At 39.8% G+C, this 22,366-nt stretch overlaps 1 protein-coding gene across 2 annotated transcripts in view; it reads left to right on the top strand.

Moving 5' to 3' along the window:
* Positions 1-22,366, top strand: part of IMMP2L (inner mitochondrial membrane peptidase subunit 2) — a 134,321-nt gene that overhangs the window by 28,852 nt on the left and 83,103 nt on the right. For both annotated transcript variants that reach the window (XM_026669112.2, XM_087969277.1), the window contains exon 3: positions 12,994-13,097. In XM_026669112.2, coding sequence (XP_026524897.1) covers positions 12,994-13,097 — 104 coding nt within the window. The remainder of the gene's footprint in view (positions 1-12,993; positions 13,098-22,366) is intronic.

The raw sequence follows: 22,366 nt of genomic DNA, 5'->3' as shown, positions 1-22,366 counted from the left end.
CAGATATAATCTCAGTTACATATTCATCTTTCATATTCAATTTCATATCTTATCACTATATATTCTCTATTGATTTTTTCTCAAATACTTCCCTCAGGCTTATTTTATAGCTTTCTCACTCATTTCTAAGTCTATTTCATTTGCTTTTCAAAATTTTCATATCTTCATAATTATACTTATACTTTTATCTGTCCTGTTTACAATTTCATTACATATTCTTATTTCATCATTTCCCAAAAAATTCCTCCATATTTCAAACATTACAAAAACAAGGTTTCCCTTATGGTTGCCAATTAGAGTGTGTTGATATTTTATAATTAGTTCCCTTTCAAATCCCATTAAATATTCAGTTTTTAAATTGTCCCCTTAAACAGTTATAACATTCAGCTCCTAATAACTATATTATAACATATATCCCTTTTCAGTCAGATTCCGCATGGTACTTTCCCCTTAAGTTACCTCCAGTACACTTTATTTTTTTTTAAAAAAAGTAAAGAAAATAATTAACCCATTCAAATTTATCCTAGAAACTGATATTGATCTCATTACAATCATTCTCATAATTCATTTAAATTATATTTTATAAGTCATTAAATATAATTAATATACATATTTTCATACCTCTCTTTTCACCGTATAATCTTCTTATGATAATCCTCATAATTCATTTCAATTAGATTCCATATATTAACTAATATACTGTATTTCTCTTATTTTCCCTTCTTTCACCTTTATTCATTTATATCTATATTTGATTTAAACATTCCATTAATTAACACTACCAGTTTCATCTTCCACTTTAATAACATATATTTTCGTATTTTCTACATAGTTTATTATTTCTAATATATTTATACTATCCCTTGTCACCTTGCAGAATCCTCTCTTAATTTTTGTTTTTAACCATTGTCTCTGTGTCTTTTAAACAAACTATTTCTTTTTATTCTTGTTTGTTTCCCATGATTTTTTATTTCCTGATTCTGTTTCTTGTAACTTCTTTTCCTCTTTATTTTTCCCCTCTTTCTCACACCAGTTTTTGTCCCCCTCCCTCTTTAACACTTCCTTCTGTAATCCTCCCTTCTGCTTCTTCCTTATATATTGTTTATTTTTTGAACTGTTTTCTAATTACCTCCTCTAATCTCCAATTTTTAATTTCCCTTTTCCCCCTCTTTTCAACCCTCATTGCCCCATTTGTTTGTTAAAGATGGTCTCTTCTTTATTCAGCTCTTCTTCTCCCTCTGGAACTCCTTGTTGTTCTTCATATTCTAAAACTGCCATTTCTAGAAATTGTAGAGCAAAGCCAAACAATTCCCCTCTCTCTTGCAGCTTTTCTTTCATATTTTTTAGTTCCATTTTCAGTTCCAGAAAAAGTTCTGCCATCTTTAAACATTTCTAAGCAATACTTTAAAGCAACCAAAGTCTAAAAATTACTTCTCACAGTTAATTTCAATTAGATTTTCTGACAATGCAATGTCCAAAATTTCAAAAATCACCAAATAATCCCAGAACAGTTTCTTCTTGCTTCTTTCTTTATTCCAAAGTTCAATGCACCACATTCATTTTCCGCGGGCTCTATTTTATTGTAGCAAGGATCTTTAAAGATCCTTTGAAAATTCACAATTCCTTTTACCACCAGGTGGCACTCTCTGCTATGTCCAAGATCCATCCTTTTTTTCCCCTCCGCTTTTTTTTCTTTAATGGCTTTTAAGTTTCAAAAATTCCTTATTTTCCCTTTGACACTTTCAAGTTCAGCTTTAAGTTTGCCTATTTAGTGTCAAGATTGTTTTCTACAAATATTTTCTTCAAGCTTCTCTTTCAACGTTCAAAGCCAGTTACAGCTGTCAGATCTTTTTTTTCCTTCTTCTCTGCTGCCGCTTTAAAAATCTTTCTTAAAAGTTCTTAGTTATTTTAGTTCCAGGGTACCTTGTATTTAGATGTTACTTCTGCTTAGACCGGTCACTCAGGCTGTGCTCTTCTTCCCCATTCCTGCACAGTCTTCTCTGATCAGATCTTCCTCTTCAGGGTGGCCATTTTGACCACCGCTATTGCCGTCTTCGGAGAGGAGTAAATGCCAAGCCAAGGAGGGGAGATGCGGCTCCCCTTGACCCAGCTGGCAGTCTCCCCCTTCTTCGCCACCTCTACAGGGTGGCTTCGGCCCCAAATCAAGTAGGTCAGGGCACTCTGACGGAAAGCACAAACCAAAACTGCGGACAATCGCAGTGTAAGGCATCCAGCTGTCACACGGATTTCGGTCTGTCACCAAGGAAGTCTAACCAGAAATCGGTTTATAAGCAAACCTTTTGTTGGGCTTACTAGAAGTAAATGTTTTCTGACAAAAACATTGTATAACGTGACCATAGGTAAGTGCAGATAGTCTGAAATGTGGGCCAATTGCTGCGTGCTCCAAATGTGACTGTGGAGGGGTGGATGGCCATTGGAATTTTGAATCTGGTTAAAAAGTCCCTTTTGGGGGTTTGTCATAACTTCAAATGGTTGTTAAGTGACTGGTCATAAGCTTAGGACTACCTGTATGTTGACTGGCAGGATTGTATATGATAACACCTCTAGCTATTCTGCACCATTTGAGACAAAATGTGGCCTATCTTATGTTCAAATGCTTTTAGGTATTCCAGTTAAATACAGACAGTTGGTAAGTGCATTGACAGTCCTAAGATGACTTTTTGTAGCATGTGTACTGATATCATTTTAAGATAGTAATGCAGGTGATATTTGTGATATGTAAGGCAACAGTCGTTATTTTTGGAACAGTTGTAGAGAGTAGCATTTACAGTGGTTGAATTATAAATTATTTTAAAACGTTACAATAATGAATAATTTGAGAGGAATATTAATATCAAACTGAAGATACTATTTTCTTTTTTTCTTTTACTTTAGCAAGGAAAATGTGACAAAATTCTCTTTGTTGAATATAATTAAATGGAATGTAATAGAAAGTGAAGTTTAGTCAGCTTGGTGTCTTATGCTCATTGCTAACACACTTACATCAGTGATATTATTGTCTTATTTGAAGTGTTCACTGTATAATTTACCAGAATTGTATTTGTAATAGACCAAAGACTCCAACTGGTTTTGTGTACTCATTATCCTGGTTCACACTATGCGCAAAATTAAAAGTTTCTTCTTTAAAAAAAAAAACAAGCAATATGGTTCACTCTTCTTATTTTTGCAGTTGTTTTCATATTCTGAGCAAAGCTATGTGTAATGCAACAGGACAGTTTCTGAAGAACATAGTTTTGTTAACAAACCAGGCATTTATTTGGCAGAATTGAATATTAGTATATCTGATTTGCAGTGCTGGTTTACCGGCCGAATTCATCTAGCTGAATTCCTTTCAGGTGAGAGAAACAGTGGAATGATATAGAACATGATTGTGTAGAAACTATTGATTTACAAACCAAAGTAAGGGAGGACTTGGAACATAGCCCTATAGAAGGAGGAGTTAATCTATTTATTGATGGGTCTTCTCAGGTAGAGAATGGGCAAAGAAAGAACAGATATGCAGTGATTAATTGGGACACAGCAGAAATTTTGGAAGCTGGGAAACTTCCTTCTAACTGGTCCGCTGAGACATGTGAAGTCTTTACATATATTACAAGCTTCAAAACTTTTTAACAAATGCAATTGGTAATATCTACACTGATTCAAAATATGCTTATAGGATTGTATAGACTTTTGGTAAAATTTGGATGGAGCAGGGGCTTATAACAAGTAAAGGGAAAGAGATAAAACAAGTAGATCTCATAAAAGCAGTGCTAAAAGCAGCCGAAGGTCCGGAAGGGTTGGCTATAATTCATATAGAAGCACATCAAAAGGGAAACTCGAAACAGATTATGAGTAATAGATTAGCAGATGAGACTGAAAAGGAAGCTACTCGAATGGGAGAGGAGAAGCAGTTAATGGTTTTAATTCCTATTTTGGAATGTGAGGTTCAACCTGATTTTACAGATGATGAAGAAAAACAAAGGAGAGAAGAAGGTGCAGAAAGATAGGGAAATAGATAACAAAAGGTGGATTACAAATAGTAAACAAACCTGTTAATTTAATAGAGTGCATGAAGGAACACATTGGGAAATACAAGCATTAATAGATTTTATTAAAAGGAAATATATTTGTAGAGGCATGTATACAATAGCTATGCAAGTGGGGAAGAAATGTATTCATTGTGTATGCATAAATAAAAAGATTATTCATAAGCAAATAACAGGGGGAAGAGATTTGGCTATTTGGCCATTCCAGAGAATACAAGTAGATTATACTGAAATGCCAGCAGTGGAGACATTAAAATATCTGCTCATTTAACTAGATGGGTTGAAGATCATTTAACTAGATGGGTTGAAGTATTTCCATGTGCAAGAGCAAAAGCTCAGATGACTGTAAAGATTATAGCGGAACAGATAATACTTAGATATAGCTTGGTTGAATCTGTTGATAGTGATAGAGGTACATGTTTCACCTCCCAGGTGGTAAAGAAAATGATGGAACAATTGGGAATTGATTGGCAATATCATTTTCCTTTCCACGCAAGTTCTTCTGGCAAGGTGGAGAGGATGAACCAAACATTAAAAAATTCAATAAAAAAAGCTAATGTTAGAGCTCCAGTTTCCTTGGACAAATGTTTACTTTTAGCTCTTCTGCATATTAGAACTTGTCCTAGGAAGTATTTCACCATATGAAATGATGTTTGGAGTACCTTATACTGGGAATGTAGGAATGCCTAGAATAGATGTTAAATATGTTTTTTTCTTAAAAACACAATATATATATATATATATACAGGGACTGTCCCAGTGTTTTTCTCTTTTAAGGTCCAAAAGTCTTTTGGCACAAACACTGCCTCTTGATTTTCAAGAACATACCTTTAAAAGTGGTGACTGGGTCCTGATAAAGCTTTGGAGGGTGGCGGAGAAATTGAGGCCTATCTGGGAAGGACTATACCAGGTGCTGTTATCTACTGACTGTGGCTATGAGGACAAAGGAGAAAGGTTGGACACTACTCCAGGGTTAAAGGACCAGTGGATCCACCCTTCAGCTGAACAATGAAGCAAGATTCATCACAACCTTTAAAATAAACATTTAAGAATATATGCATACAGTTTACATTAACATTTAGTTTATGGAACATTGGGAGGGGTCAAGCTATTTTCTAAAGCGCCTGTAGGCCAGACAAGGAATAATGGATGGAAACTGAACAAGGAGAGATTTAATCTGGAAATAAGGAGAAACTTTCTGACAGTGAGAACAATCAACCAATGGAACACCTTGCTCTGTGGGAGCGTCATCACTTGAGACTTTCAAGAAGAGATTGGACTGCCATTTGTCAAATGGTGTAGGGTCTCCCGCTTGGGCGGGGGGTTGGACTAGATGACCTACAAGGTCCCTTCCAACTCTGATTATCTGTAATCTGTTAGGTTGAGTTGCTTATTTGGTTGGGTGTAATAAACTTTTTTCTTACATGGTTGATTATATTGTGGAATGAGAAAATAGACTGGTGTAGGCCATTGCTGTGGTATCAAAAGAAAGGAGTGGATGGAAATCCCCAACAACCAGTTGTAAGTTTTGGCATATAAATTACAGATATAAGGTGGGAGAGGGCCTAGTCTATTCATAACATAATATTACAACATGAAGTTAATAGTGCTAGTGGTTGCTACCTTGTGGATGGTAAGGATGGAAGCTTTTGATGTATTGCCTAGTTATCCTATAACATGGCAACAGCTGTTTCCATACTGAACCCGACAATATTCTCAAGTGCAAACACCACTGACACTAATTTAAATCACAGTTTGATGGATACCCCCAGAAACTGGGATTTTTCCTAGTGCAAGTGCTTACCTACATGCAAGAATATGGGCGGGATTTCCCAACCCAGGGGTCCCGAGTACGAATCGTCACCCTGGCCCTTGAAGGGGCAGCAGCCAGATGGATGGTGACGCTCCACAACGTCAACGCCCCAGAATTAAGGAACCTCAATCGCTTCATGACGGCCTTACGTCACCGCTTCGAGGATCCCCTCGCTGATAGAAAAGCCTGTGACCGCATTAGAGTTGTAAAACACGGCCGTTGCCCAGTAGCAGAATACACCAAGGAATTTCGTGACCTGGCCGGCCTGGTAGACTGGCCAGAGGATATCCTAGTCTGTTGGTTCAAAGATGGACTAAATGATGACCTATATGCTGCCTGCCTGGCCCGTGGGGCCCCAAACCTGTTGCATGATAGCAGAGGAGGCGGAGATAGACATGACTCGAAACCGGTACTGCAGTGGCAAGTCTTGGAAAAGGTCCCCACCCCTGGGGAAACAGGAAGTCTTCAAACCCCAATCCACCATGACTCCAAGAACGTCTGGTTGCTTTAAGCGTGGAAAGGAGGGACAGCAGAATGCCGTTCGAAGACCCCTGCCAGAAAGCTAGACCACCCAGCAGGGGGGAAACCCGGAACATCTAGCCCTTGAGGAAAGGAGACTGGCCTGAGGGGCTGAGTAAATGTGGGATTCCGATCCCCCACCAACCCAGAGGAAGAACCCCCAATGCTCCGAGGGGATCTGAACCAGTCCGAAAGCGATCCGGAAGACGACCCGCTGGTAAGCAATCCAATTGAACCAATCACCCTACCCCGAGACTGTTTATCCCCAGCCGAAGGAAGGGGGAGGAAGTTGCAGCATTGCTGGATTCGGGATGCACCCGATGCCTAATAAATCCCTCCCTCCTTGCAGAGAAATTGGGGATCCAGCTGAAAGAAATGGAAAATCCCATTGTGCACCAATTATATTAAATTCTAGCGGGGGGAGGGAGCCAGCCAGGTTTACCACAGAACTAAGACTAGGGAATCATAGGGAAATGCTCACATTCATTGTTGCCCCAGGAATGGAAGAGCCGCTAGTCCTAGGTCTCACATGGCTGCAGAAATGGAATCCAAAAATAAATTGGAGGACAGGAACTGTACAATTCCAGAAAGACGTAATATTTGCAAATAGCTCAGAGGAAAGGATAAAGAAAGGGACACAGAACAGAGAATCAGCCATGACCAGACAGTCGGCTGAACCCATTAACATCCCCAATGAGTACCAGGATCTGGCCCAAGCATTTAGTGAGAAAGCTTGTGATGAACTCCCACCCCGTCAAGCCACAGACTATGCTATCGAAATCCTACCAGGGCCTAAACTCCCAAAACCACAAATGTACTGCATGTCTCCCAGAGAAGTAAAAGAACTCAGAGCATTTATTGATAAAAATTTAAAAAGGGGTTTCATTGAACCCGCCCGACCAACAATAGCTGCCCCAGTGTTATTCCGCAAAAAGAAAGATGGCTCAGCATGCTTGTGCGTTAATTACAAAAAATTGAACGCAATTTGCATAGAGAATATGTATCCACTTCCCCTCATGAAGGACGTGTTAGCCCACCTCTTGAAAGGAAAAGTTTTTTTCAAAGTTATTCCTACGAGAGGCATATAACCGCATCTGAATAAAGGAAGGGGATGAATGGAAGACAGCTTTTAACACACCATTGGGATGCTACCAATTTAAAGTGCTCCCCTTTGGACTGCAAGGAGCGTCTGCCGTGTTTATGCAATTGATCAATGAAACCCTTCATGCATTTTTATATAAAGGGGTTCTAGTGTATCTTGATATTTTAATCTACAAAGAAACGATGGAATTACACATCAAGCTACTCCGTGCAGTTCTCACAAAACTCTTAGATGCTAAACTATATGCAAAATTCTCTAAATGCAAATTCTACCAAGAAAAAATTGACTATTTGGGGTATAGAATATCCCATGAGGGAATAGAGATGGACCCACAGAAAGTAAAAGCTGTACTGGACTGGGACCCACCGCACACCCGCAAACAACTGCAAAGCTTCCTGGGGTTTGCAAACTTTTATCGCCAATTCATTCCAGCTTTTGCAAACATCGCCCTTCCTATCACGAACTTGCTAAAAACGAAAGGGGGGGGAGAAACCCAAACCAAGGCAACCCCTTATCTGGACAATGGAATGCCAAGCGGCATTCGAGAAACTCAAACGTCTATTCTCAGCAGAACCGGTCCTTAAGCACCCAAATCCTGAGCAACCTTTTGTCATCCAAGCAGACGCTAGTGATGTTGCAGTTGGAGCAGTCTCTTATTCCTTCCCAAAGGAGGATGAAATTCCACCTTTGCAAACACACACACATACACATATATTTGTTCATATGCCTCTTGTCAGTTTGATTTATTGGATTTTTATCACAGAACTCATGTATGTTGATTTTCATTTTGTGTCACAGAAATTATTATATCTCCTACAACTGTTCTTTAAGCATAAGTCATTTGAGTGATCTGATACATTAAGGTTGTGTGTTAGGGAAACACTTAATATCACTGTACTATTTTGAAATTAATATTTCTTTTATAAATACCTCCCTTAATTTGTTCCTTCAATGTCAAGTTTCTGGTAATTTCAGTCACATACTGTGTAACACAGTGAGATTCAATACTTTTAAGATTTTCAGTGATGGTATTTTTGGAGGCAGTGGTTAGATTTTTTGAATTAAGGACTATTTGAAATGTTATAATTTCTCCCCATTTACTTATTTACTCTTGAAAAGGAGACTGTTTAATAGATTCATGCCTTCTCTATAATTTATGCAGTATGGCTGAAGTATATTCATTTTTGTTATTGAAGATGACTATGGACAGTAAGATTTATTTGTGGGCCTTGTCAATTTTGCATGCTGTTATCTAACTTCAAAAGATCTCATATATTTATTTAAAACTACATATAGGCATATGACTTCATGTTGTTTTAAACATATTTCTCCATGAAACACATTTTTGCAGAAATTTTGTTAGTAAGTAGAATGGGAAATATATTGCAAAATCAGGGAGTTTGAAAACTGAAAGTTACCTGTGCTCCATTCTGCATATTAGTTCCAGAATTGAAAATCAGATTGCTTCATTTAAAAATATGAACCATTTCCCCAAGTACTCTTAGAGAAGCTAAAGCATTGTACTGGTAAAAAGCATGCGACTCTACAGTTTGTGTGACAGCTATGCCATTTTGTACTGCTACATCTGTACCAGGAAAATTGTAAAAGTAGTATAGTTGTCATGGTCCATTTGGAGTTAATTCTAGTGTCAGTCAAAATCTTGACAATAGCTGTCTTTGTATAGTTGATGGCCTAAATATAAAAAGATGTTAAGATTTATGTTTCAGAAAGTAGTTTTATTGACAAAAAGCAATATGGAAATAACTTGCAAAATAAAAATACAATTTTGGAGGGGGGTACCAAAAATCAGTAATTTCAGATTCTTCAACATTTGTTTATCATTGGTTTGGTTTGGTTATGTCTAGAAAAAATGAAATAATTCTAATATTTCTTAATAAAATTTTGAGAAATTGTTTTCACTACCAATCTGAACTAACGTTTGACTTGTTTTTTATAGTGAGGAGCTGTTTATGCAATAAATTGTTGCTTCCAACCTTTTGCCATGGAATCATAAACTTTTTGTAACTGCATCCATCATTTCTTATCAACATGAAGATTGTCAAATGGAAATGTATAGTTCTGCCTTCCATTGAGGACCTGTACACCGCAAAAGCCAAAAAGAGGGCTGTGAAAATATTTACAGACACACATCCTGGACATGAACTGTTTCAACTCCTACCCTCAAAACAACGCTATAGAGCACTGCACACCAGAACAACTAGACACAAGGACATTTTTTTCCCAAACGCCATCACTCTGCTAAACAAATAATTCCTTCAACACTGTCAAACTATTTACTAAGTCTGCATTACTATTACTACTGTATTAATCCTCCCTTCCTTTCACCCATCTCCTTTCACTTATGACTATATGACCATAACTTTGTTGCTTGTATCCTAATGATTTTTTTTACTGTTTCCCAGTATGATTTTTTATAAATATGTTTTTATTTTTTAATAAATATGAATTTTTTAATGCATTACTATTACTACAAAAGGCGGCCTTTTTTTTGGCCCCGGAGGCGTTTGTATTCCCTTCATCCTCATCTAGCGGCGCCACCCGCCACACCACGGGCCAGGCGGCCCCCCACCCCCCACCCTTCCCCACCTGGCCCGCCTCTGCCCTCCCATTCCTCGCCGTGAGGCCGGAGCGCGCCCGGCCGCCGGCGCCCGCCCTACGGTGAGCGCCGCCGCTTGAGCAACCGCTGTTGAAGCTCCCCCAACCGGACCCAAACGAGGCCACCCACGGCGCGCGCTCCAAACGGCAGGCGCCACACGCGGCCACCGCCCCGGCGCCGCCCGCAGCAGTTAATCCTCCCTTCCTTTCACCCATCTGGCCCAACAGCGGGCCCAACCCACCGCCACCGCGCGCCCAAAGGCGGCAGCGCCCAACGGCGAGGCACCCAAGCCGGCCAGGCAGAGGCACCAACGGCGTCCAACCTCCCTTCCTTTCCTATTGGGCCGTATTCCATCTCCTCCCACTTATGACTGTATGTCCGTAACTTGTTGCTTGTATCCTAACGATTTTTTACTGTTTCCTAGTATGATTTGATTGCTTATTGTACCCTATAACTATTATTAAGTGTTGTAACTTATGATTTTTGACTCTTGATGAATGTAATTTTTCTTTTATGTACACTGAGAGCACATGCACCAAGACAAAATTCTTGTGTGTCCAATCACATTTGGCCAATAAAGAATTATATTCTATTCTATTTTATGTAGTAGATGTCATTTCATGTCATCAGTATAAATCTCATTGTACTTCCGCTTCTATAGTTCTATAGCTTTGACTTCATAAATGTGAGCAATGCTATTCCCCATGACTTAAGAAAAAAGGTTCACATTAGATTTATTATAGATGAAGTGCATCTGTAATTCTAGTATTGGTAATTCTCCCTGAGCTACTTCAAAACTGTCATTTCAGCATATTAACTGTAAAGATCAGATGAGCAATCTGGATCAACTATTGTAAAACATTCTACAATATTCTAATTTTTTTTAAAAACAATTTTCAGTTTTCACAAAACAAAGAAAAATAAAATATCTTTTTTTTAGTGAACAGATTGGTTCCAGGTTTTCAAATCTCCATACAAATATAATTTTAGTTACATATTCATCTTTCATCTTTCATATTCAATTTCATATGTTATCACTACTTTAAATATTCTTTATTAATTTTTCCCCTCAAATACTTCCCTCAGGCTTATTTTATAACTCTCATTTCTAAATCTGTTACATATCCTTTTCCAGGTTTTCATATTTTTAAAATAATTATACCTATACTTTTATCTGTCCCGTATACAATTTCAATCCATATCCACATTTCAAACATTACAAAACAAGGTTTCCCCTATAGTTGCCAATTAAAGTGTGTCATCTTCATATCTCTTATAGTTGATTCCCTTTCACATCCCATTAAATATTCTACTGCTAAATTATCCCATTAAACAATTATAATTTCCATCACCTAATTATAACATAAATCCTTTTTTAAGTCAGATTCCTCATGGTATTTCCCCTTTAAATTACCTCTAAACAAATTTAAGTTTAAAAAAATAAAAAATGGAAGAAAATAATTAATCAATTCAAGTTCATCCTAAAGAAAAAACTGGTATTAATTCCCTTACAATCCTTCTCATAATTCATTTCAATCAGATTTTATAAATCCTTGTTATACATTAATATAATTCAATTGTGTTTTACATATTTTCATGTTTTATTTGATCTAGCTGTTATCGTACATTCTATTAAATAACAATTCTAGTTTCATTTTCCATTTTAATTACATATAGTTTCCTGTTTTCTACATAATTTCTTATTTCTAAAATATTTACACAGTCCCTTATCACCAAGACCGCCATTTCCAGAGATTGCAGAACAAAACCAAACAATTCTCTTTTCACTTGCAATTGTTCCTTCATATTTTTTAGTTCAATTTTCAGCTCCAAATAAAGTTCTGCCATCTTTCAACACTTCCTAGTACTTTTAGACAACCAAATTCTATAAGATTGCTTCCCATAATTAATTTCAATTATATCCACTAATAATCTGATGTCCAAAGTTTCCAAAATCATCAAACAACTCCGGAACAGTTTCTTCTTGCTTCTTTTTTTGTTACAAAGTTCCAAACTCCTCTTTCACTTTCCAGGGGATCTATTTGATTGTAGCAACTTCATTTACTGTGTTATTCTTTAAAAGTCTTTTAAAAGTTCACATTAATTTCTTTCAGCATCAGGTGGCACTCTTTAGTATGTCCAAGTTCCACCCCCTTTTTTCAGATCTTTTTTCGCCCTCTTCTTTGCCGCAGCTTTAAAAATCTTTTCCTAAGAGTTCTTAAGTATTTTAGCTCCAGGGTACCTTATATTCAGATGTTAATCCTGCTTAGCCCGTTCACCCAAGCTGTCCTCTTCTTCTCTCCACTCCTGCATGATCTTGTCCGGTCAGAGGAAGCTCTTTGGGATGGCCATTTTGGCCATCGCTGCATCCACCTTCGGAGAGGAGTTTTATGCCTTGCCAAGGAGGGGGAATGCATTTCCCCTCAACAGCTGGCATTCTCCCCTTTCTCCGCCACCTCTAATTTGGGCTTCGGCCCCAAATTAGGTAGATCGCTGCCCTCCAGCAGCAAGCACAAACTGAAACCACGGATGATCGCAGATTCAGTCCGTCACTGAGGGAGCCTAACCAGAAGTTCTACAATATTCTAATATTCATGTATTATTTCTTCATATTTCAGCCTTTGTTTACATGCACAGCTTAGCCAAAGTGGCATGAATTACAAGTAGACAGCATGTGCCGTGCAATGCACTTCGGTGCTTTTAATGATTCTGTGTACAGCTTTCCCCAGCTTGATTCTTTGCAAATCTCTTGACCACTTTTTCCCCCAACCAATGTGTATTGATGAAAATTCTAGGCTTATCAGGGGACAAAGGTAGAAGAAAGCTATTATGCAAGTTGATTTGGTGGTTCTGTTTTCAAATGCTAATACTTGTCCCTTTTTAATCCCACCAGCCTTCACTGAATCCAATGGAACAGCAAGTATCTGATATAGTGCTTTTAAATCATTGGAGTGTTCGGAATTATGAAGTACAACATGGAGACGTAGTTTCACTTGTGTAAGTAGCTTTAAGCAAATGTCAGCATGTCTTTGTTTTCTTCTTTATTGATGAATGACAGTTGTATGGTGATTACCATTGCTTTCTAGATGTCATGCTCCTGTTGGAATCTGATTCTGAGGGGGAGGCCGAGCAGCTGACAGGGAGTGGGAGTGTGGCTCCAGTGGCTGTGAAAGAAACTGGGGAAGGGCAAAGTCCAGCTGGGCAGAGCAGGAGAGAGGTAGAGCAAGGGAGAGAGAATTCAGAGGAAAACCCAGGCCCACCCTCTCTTCATCCTAGGAGCACATAGGGAGGAACGGAGAAGGGAGCAATGTGAGTTGTGTGACTTATGTGGGAGGAAAGGGCCCTGATTCCCTTCATTAGCTGCAGCTGGGAACAGCAACCTGTGGGAATCCAATTGTGACTTATCTTTTATTATCGAGGCTTATCTGGGTTCCTGGCGTCTTCCCAACTGTGTGTGGTTTTTTGGCCTTTGAAGTCTGCAATTCCTTATCCTGCCCTGTCCAGTTAATTGCTACAGTGTGGTTTGTGTGGATTTTTATTTACAGTTTATATGTACTTTGTTTTTGGACTGAATTTCCTCCACTTAAAGACTGTTATTGGGATAGTTTTTTCTTCCGCCGAAGGTAACTGGACATTGGGGGCAAAATTGGAGGTAGGGACTTTTCTTACTTATGTGACTGTGTTGCCTTTGTGCCATGCCCCAGGTCATCACACTAGATTTTCAAAGGATTTTCATTATTTGTGTTATGTTTTGCTATGGGGCAGATATAAATAACTTGCAATGATACAGTAGCAGTAGTGATTTAATGATGAACGATTATATAACTTTATTGGGACAGAATGCGATTGGGCCATGTGATGGACTGATGGGTGAAGGGGTTTGGTTTGTCTTTTTGAATTATTGAGGGAAAACCCAGAATTCTTCAGATTCGGGTTTTTCCAAGATGTGCCAGTATACCTACTCTAATAAAAGGAACTTTTGCGAAAATGCCTGTCTCAGAGTTTTTGGTTGGAGCTGGGTTTTTCTAGAACGCTGACATTATTATTAAAATTTATTTAAAATACAGTAAAAATTACAAAAACTTTATTATCAAGGATGATTTATATCTGTTTTCCCCCCCCTCCAATTTCCCTCTCTCTTAATCAGAAGACCAATTCTGAGAACTTTAAAATAAAATTAAGCATTTTATCAGCAAACTTATTAAAATGATTCTAGTAATAACGTGGATTAAAAAGTAATTAAATGTTTAACACAAAAATAACTATTTACCATTTGCCTAGAAGACTCATGAATAATAGCAACTTAAATTCTAGGGACCAATATTTATAATATATGTGCTAACAGGAAAAGGAGCATGTCCCATTCTGAATGCATTTTTAAACAAAGTGCTGTATACTACCAGGTTTTGGGGATTTGAATGGAAAGGCAAATAAATACTGAAACAAACACTTGAAAGAATAATGGTATTAACCCATTGATAAGTGTTTCTCAACTTAACAATATTAAGATATTAAGAACTGGGCAAATTCTAGTTTGGAAATTCTTAAGAGTTGAAGTCCAAACATCTATTATTGAAGGCTCAGTAATCCAGGTGATAATAAAGGATTTTAAAATAGCTGAAAACATACTAATGACCAATGGAACAAGTGGAATAATTAGCTCAAAGTGCTGATTCTCTTGTATCTCCTGGTCTATCAGATTTCATTCTAACTGTAGTTTTCAGTATTAAGGTAGCCAAGGATGGGATTCAGATTTCTTAACAACTGGTTCTGTGGGCATGGTCTAATTTGTGGGTGTGGCTTGGTGGTCACGTGACTGCCTGGGCGTGGTTTGGATGTAAATATTGTAAATATTTATATAAATATTGAATTTTTTTATAAAAAAGAGCAACTTTTACCCAAAATCAAGCAAAGCAGGCAGGCAGATTGAGTTGCTCGAAGAATCACAGATTCACTCAGAGATCTACCTTTCTGCAATCTGCTGCCTGAGTCTGTAATATAAAATTTGTTTGCAAGTAAACTCAAAATTTGCTAGCAAGTAAACTCACAAAATTAACTCATAACACACCCTGTATGTAAATATTGATTTTTTTATTAAAAAAACAGCAACTTTTACCCAAAATCAAGCAAAACAGGCAGGCAGATTGAGTTGCTCACAGAATCACAGATTCACTCAGAGATCTACCTTTCTGCAATTTGCTGCCTGATTCTGCACTGAAAAATAGAAGCTTCAGTCCTAAGGAAGGTTTAGCTCTGCTCTCAGGCCATTTATCTCCCCCCTAAAAGCCCTCTGAATACCACTGAGCCTCTCAGGAAAGCCTTCTGGGCGAAGGCAAAGCAGTTCAACGGCAATTTAGATTAGCTAGCAAGCAAGAAACCCAACGATTTCCTGATTTATAGTTAATCTAAATCTCCCGGCACAGCTGATCGTTGTGGGGGGGAAGGAAAAATAGCAACTTACCCAAAATTAAGCGAAGGCACAATGCAGGCAAGTTGGATGGCACGCATGTCGGGTAAGGAATGACTGGATGGGGTGGGGCCAGCCAGTGGCGCAATTTGCTGGTTCTCCGAACTGCGCAGAATTGTAACAACCGGTTCTATAGAACCTGTCCGACCAGGTAGAATCCCACCCCTTTTGCAAAATGAAAAGTGAACTTCATAAATGTTTAAATAAATTGTAGAACATAGACAAACATCTGAAACAAACACAATCTTGTTTTATTATACTTTTATTAGAAGGTTGGAAAGTACTGGCTGTGTATCTTGCTGAGATACATTTATAGCAAAAATCTGAGTTTTATTAACATCTCAATGTAATCTGATTTGACCAAATATAATTATTATGCATTTATGAACCGAGTAACAATAAGGGTGAATGAATTGAAGTAGAACTGATTTTAATCTTCTGTTCTTCCTGCAATGTTTTATATTTTTATTCTGTATCTTTCTCTTTGAAAAGAACTCATTGCTTTTATTAAAGTCTCAATATCTGCATTTATATTTATAATGTTAGAAATACAGAACTGAAACTTCTCTTGTGAGGAATATAAAATAATGCATTAATTCAGGAGAAGCTGAATTAATATTTACAAGAACTAAGAAACTGGAAAAGTATCCATCATAACTGCAAAAAAAAAATATGAGTCCTGTTTTATTAAAACTTATTACTCCCAATTGCAGCTAGATGCAGCTAGTTTACTTAAGGGAGATGATAGTGATGTTCTGTGTATAATAAATAATGTATGTTTGATGTGAGGACAATATGATAAAAACTGATAGCTTTTAGGTAATTCTTCATGGATTTCTGTATGCAGTTTAAATTTACAGTTACTCAACAAGTAGGTTCCTAAAGACAAGATGAGTGATAGAATTTCTTCTTTCATGATCATTGGATGCTCAATAGTTGTCTCTATAGAATCTAAATATTCTTCTCCATGCTGCATCGGGAGCCCAGGATGGGGTTGACTCCTTACTATGACGTCATTTAGCTGAGTCTGTACTAAGATATAAAAGCCAGCCCCCGGGAGAGACCCCAGCTTTTGACTCAGCTCCTTTCAGTCAGTAGCTGTGTCTCTGAAAGCGTTCTGTTAGATAGCAATCACCAGCAATCTTCAGTACTTTTTTTCCTCGCTTCAAGCAGCTCCGAGGGATCTGGGCAGCTGCTCTTCCAGGAGAGCAGGGCTCGCTCTCCTGCAACGTTGGGAGCAGCATTGCCAGAGCACTGTTCAGGCGAGTTGGGCAGTGTCTGTAGACCTCCCCCACGCCTGTGGTTTGAGCAGTCCTAAAAAGCGATCGGCAAACCGATAACAGCGTCAGCCAGCTGATTGTGTGGCCAGAGGCTGCCCTTTCCTTTGCTGACTTCGCTCGGGGCTCTTTATAGCCTAAGGAGCGATTCTTCGATCTCGGAACCTGTATCCCTAGTCAGCGGCCATCTTGGATTGAAGCCTTCTACCACGAGTTGAGTGGCCATTTTGAAAGCCTGGGGGCCAATTTATACCCTCAGGGGCTTAATACAAAAAATTTCCAAACAGTTTCTTTCTATCGCAAGAGCCTTTATTCTACAAATGGACCAAGATAAGACTCAGGCAGAGCTTTCCCCCCCAGTGGAACAGTCTCTTAAGCCCAATAAGAGAAAAAGACGTAGGCAACGTACCCAATCAGTCCAGAGGGAGGTGGCTGCTAAAATTAGAGCTAAGGCTCTAGCCCCTAAGAAGGCAACTCAGGCTGAGTTGAGGGCAGAGAAGCGCAGACATGCGGCCCTGGAGAGGCAGTTCAACAGAACTATTCAACAGAAGTATTGTAGTATATACAATACATTTGCCTCTCCAGCCTCTCAGCTGCATGCACCCCTCCAATGCTCTGTTTGGGACTCTGCGGGCCTCCCCGGTCTCAGCCGGTCTTCTAGACACTTGCAGATTTGGAGATGCAAACCAACAAACAGCAAGGTTTGAAGTAGTTTAATTCATAAGCAATGAACATCCCATCTGGCAAGAACAGCTAATATCCAATCTATGTTAGTGCTGGGAGTGTCTGCCTTCCAGCGCTGTTTATAGTGTAACCTAATCCCACCTAATCGCAGCTAACTCCTGAGTTCTGCCTTGTTCTCATTACCCCCTTGTCTACCTTCCGGAATTCTATCCTAGATTCCCCCATATGTGAGCCTATCCCTATCTTTCCTACTCCTCTCTAATCCCTGTCTATCCCCAACCCCTCTCTAATCCCCAATTCTCCGCCCTGTGTTTGTGAAAGAGGAAGGCTCTCCGTCATGAGCCGATTCACCCTCAAAGTTCATTGCGCTGCAAATCGCTGAACAGGGAATCCCCCGACGTTACAACAACGTAATCATCTTCTGGGGACTCCCCATGTGTTCGCCGCCTCTCAGCTGAGGTTGCAGCACAGCACGGAGGATCTATATATATTTATCTATATATTTGTGCATTTCCTCCATCTCTTGGTGCGTCATCGAATACATAAGTAGCTTTACTCCTGGGAATAATTTGATAGCGCAATCGGTAGGCCTATGGGAAGGTAACTGATCACTTCCTTTAATGTCTCATTAAAGACATCAGCTAAATCATTATATACCCTAGGATCATAAATCATTATATACCCTAGGATACGCAGGGCTGGAGTCCCTAGAGCCATTGGCCAATAAGCTGGGGACTGCCATACTGGCCATCTCGTCATTGGGGGATCCTATTACCAACCGTATTTTCCTGAAACCACCCTCCCAATGAAAGTGGGCCCCATTTATTCAGCCATGTTAATTCAAGGATTACAGCCTCCGTCATGTGCCCCACAACCACAAAAGAAATTCTCTCCCAATGTTCTCCCATATCCATTCATACTAGCTCCATTTGATGGGTTGCCGGCACTCCACCCAAAATGGAACCATCTACCTTCTCAAAATGTATGGGAGTAGATAAACGTATAAGCCTTAACCCCAAATTCTGCACCACTGTATGTGTTACTAGACACCGTGTACACCCAGAGTCAATCAATGCACCAATATCCAAATATTGATTTGTTGTAATATTGGTAACCGTGATTGGTATTATGAAAGGATGAATGGGCTTACTTACCATCGGATCATCTATGTTGCTTTCATCCTTGTCATATCCAGGGAGGGATGGTTTCTTGGCTGTTGACACCTCATCTGATCTCTGGTTGAACTTAGTATTAATGTCCTACTGGCCCACTCCTTGAGAACGCTCAGGCAATTGCCTAGAATGGTCATTGGGTCTTCCACTCCCACGGTTTGTTTGTAGTTGTTGTTTAGCAGCTATACATAATGGAGGTATTGGGTATTCAGCTGTCCTATGACCTGGTTGGTTACATCTGTACCACTTAAACGCTCCTCTGCCTTGTTGGGCTTGGCTAATTAGAGGTCTAGATGGGTTTGATCTATTGGATAATCCTCTATGAACTCCAAGGCTCACGTCACTCCATACCTTTAATTGACGTAACCCGGAGTCCAATTCAATGGCTGTACAATACCATTCCTGCAACCTCATGGGTAGACAAACAAGCCTGGCCCAAATCCCGGTCCAATCTTTCCTGGAACAAATGAACCAGCATTCTTTCCGGACAAGCATGAAGTCTACCAGCCGTCCTCCTAAACTCCTGAACATACTCCCTCGCTGGCCGTCCACATTGTCTTATTGCCAAAATATCATCTTCTGCCTGCTGTGCTTTGGCACTGTCCTTGAAACGATGTCATAGATCCTCCAGGAATACACCCACATCAGCCAATGCCATTGATCGTTCCCTATGTAGTTCAGCTGCCCATTCTCTGGCCTCATCTTCCAATACACTTGTTATGGCAACCACCATAGCCCAATGGGACAGATAGCATTTCCCATACAGGTCCAGATAACCTATCCTAAAAACACAGCCACTCGATCAGCATTCCCATTGAAAGCATGTAATGGAAGAAGGACCCCACCTACCTTGTGGTGGGACCCATGCTGATCCAGGCACATTCCCTGGGGACTACTCCATAATCTACTGGGATCCTGGCATTCATCCCCACGACTCCACTCTTGCGTGTTCTCAGAATCTGATGTCCACCTTCCAGGTAATTCCATCTGGCCAGGCGGTACTGCAACGGTATTGTAGAACCGTCGAGATTCTAAATCATCGCGTTCAAGGGGCCTACTCAAGTCAAGCCCTAAGGATCCCACTGGACTGGAGCTTCTTAACGGCCTACTCAGTGACCCATAGCTGCGTAGTTTACTCTGGCCTTCCTTCACATACAACACAGGAGACTTCTGTAAGGACACCTCACCAAATTGTGCCCTTAATATGTCCAATGTAGTACTGCCAGGAATTGTCCAACCACTGTCCTCCAACACTGGCCATCTCCACACCTTCCAGTTCTCAGCAGAGCCTGGGCCATGAGCACTGCGCTGTGACTTATCCAGTCATCCATATCAACTTCCATCTGGTCGGCTGGCTCACTTAACCTGACTGACTTCCATGTCTTTGGTCTCACAGCCAGTTGTAGTACATTAAGTGCAGGTTTGTCAGTCTCAAACTCTCCCTGCACCCCCTTAATCTCCTCCACATTCTCCTCTGCCTCTACCTCAGTTGCTGGCAGGAACTCCAGGTCCGTTCCCTCTGCCATCCTGACTAATTCCAGCAGTGAACAGTGAAATAAGCAGGGAGCGCTAACCTTCTCTCAGCCAGTCTTCTAGACACTCACAGATTTGGAGATGCAAACCAACAAACAGCAAGGTTTGAAGTAGTTTAATTCATAAGCAATGAACATCCCATCTGGCAAGAACAGCTAATATCCAATCTATGTTAGTGCTGGGAGTGTCTGCCTTCCAGCGCTGTTTATAGTGTAACCACACCCACCTAATCACAGCTATCTCCTAAGTTCTGCCCTGTTCTCATTACCCCCTTGTCTACCTTCCGCAGTTCTATCCTAGATTCCCCCATATGTGAGCTTATCCCTATCTTTCCTACTCCTCTCTAATCCCTGTCTATCCCTGACCCCTCTTTAATCCCCAAGTCTCCACCCCATGTTTGCAAGAGGGGAAGGGTCTTCCCGTCACAAGCTGAATTACCCTCAAAGTTCATTGCGCTGCCAATTGCTGAACAGAGAATCCCCCGATGTTACAACAACGTCATCGTCTTCTGGGGACTCCTCACATGTTTGCCGCCTCTCAGGTAATAGCATAGCACAACACAGAACATCATATCCCCTTGTCACCATCAACGCTGGCAGACTCCACCAGAGGGGCTTTTAGTTTCGTGGCAGGACAAAAAATATAAAATTGATACAATTGAAAAAGCACAGGAATTTCGTGAATGACACCTAGGACCCGAGGAAGAACAAGAAAGTAGAGACGACCTAAATACAAGAAGTCAAGAGAAACAACTCTCTGGAGAAAAAGAATCTGATTCACACGCCCAGCCCCAAAATCTTAGAGAAGAAGGGGAAGGCAACAGACTTAAGAAAAAGAGAGCCTAGAACAAGAAATGAAACGAGAAATGCCTCACACAGTCAGTGACACTGATAGAGAAATCACTTTATTTTCAGTCAATATCAATGGTTTAAATCTATCATCAAAAAAACCCAAAAACAGATATTTGAGAAACTTAAAAAACAAAACGCCGACATAACCTGTATCCAAGAACTGCATATTCCAGATAATCAAGCAGACCTCTTAAACAATATAAATTTGGGTAAAATGTACTTGGCACTTGCAAACAAAAAAAAGGGGGTATTGTAGTATATGTAAAGCAGTGATCCCCAACCTTTTTGACGCCGCGGCCCGGTACCGGCATCAGATGGGCGCCGCGGCCCGGTACCAGCATCAGCTGGGCGCCGCCATCTTTTTTTGATGAAAAAGTGCTTCCGGTGACCTCACCGGAAGCACGTTTTCATCAAAAAAAGATGGCGGCGCCAGCGCTTCCAGTGAGCTTTTCCGGGTAGAAATGGCTTTCTACCCGGAAAAGCTCACCGAAGCGCTGGTGCCGCCATCTTTTTGATGAAAACATGCTTCCGGTGAGCTTTCTACCCGGAAAAGCTCACCGGAAGCACTTTTTCATCAAAAAAGATGGCGGCGCCCAGCAAGCCAGCGGCCCGGTAGGAGTTGTTCCGCGGACCGGTACCGGTCCGCGGACCGGTGGTTGGGGACCCCTGATGTAAAGGATTGGTTGCAACATAAACAAATATACAAAGATCAAGAAGAGAGAATGCTCTTTATAGCAATAAATGTAAATCAGAAAAAGATGTTATTAGTTACAATATATGCCCCAAATACAAACCAAAAAGACTTTTATAATAGGCTTCACCATAAGATAATAGAATTTGAGAATGCTAATGTATGCATTGTAGGAGACTATAATGCAGTCCCAGACAAAGATAAAGATTATAGAACTTCCAAAAAAAAAAAAAAAGGAAAGGAGAATACTCCCTTCGTCTTTCAATAATATGGTAAGAGAACTTAACTTGAAAGATGTGTGGAGAAAATTAAATCCAAATAAAAAACAATATACCTTTTTTTGAACCCCCACCACTCTTGGTCCAGAATAGATCAGATATGGGTTAATGGAGAATATTGAAAGGATCGAGATTTTGCCAAATCTATGGGCTGACCATAATCCCATTCAAATTAAATGGAAAAAGAAAAATTGGAAGATGGACATTTAACAATACCATATTAAGAGATAAAGAATATATTGAAATGATAAAGAATTAAAAGTATTTTTTGAAATAAACAAAAGAGAACATACCTCTCTACAGAATCTTTGGG

The sequence above is a fragment of the Notechis scutatus genome, chromosome 6 (assembly GCF_049901735.1).
Source record: "Notechis scutatus isolate UNSWTSFEM ecotype Mainland chromosome 6, rNotScu1.2, whole genome shotgun sequence".
NCBI classification, from domain to species: domain Eukaryota; kingdom Metazoa; phylum Chordata; class Lepidosauria; order Squamata; family Elapidae; genus Notechis; species Notechis scutatus.
The sequence above is the reverse complement of the archived record's forward strand: the minus strand, read 5'-3'. Positions and strand labels throughout refer to the sequence as shown.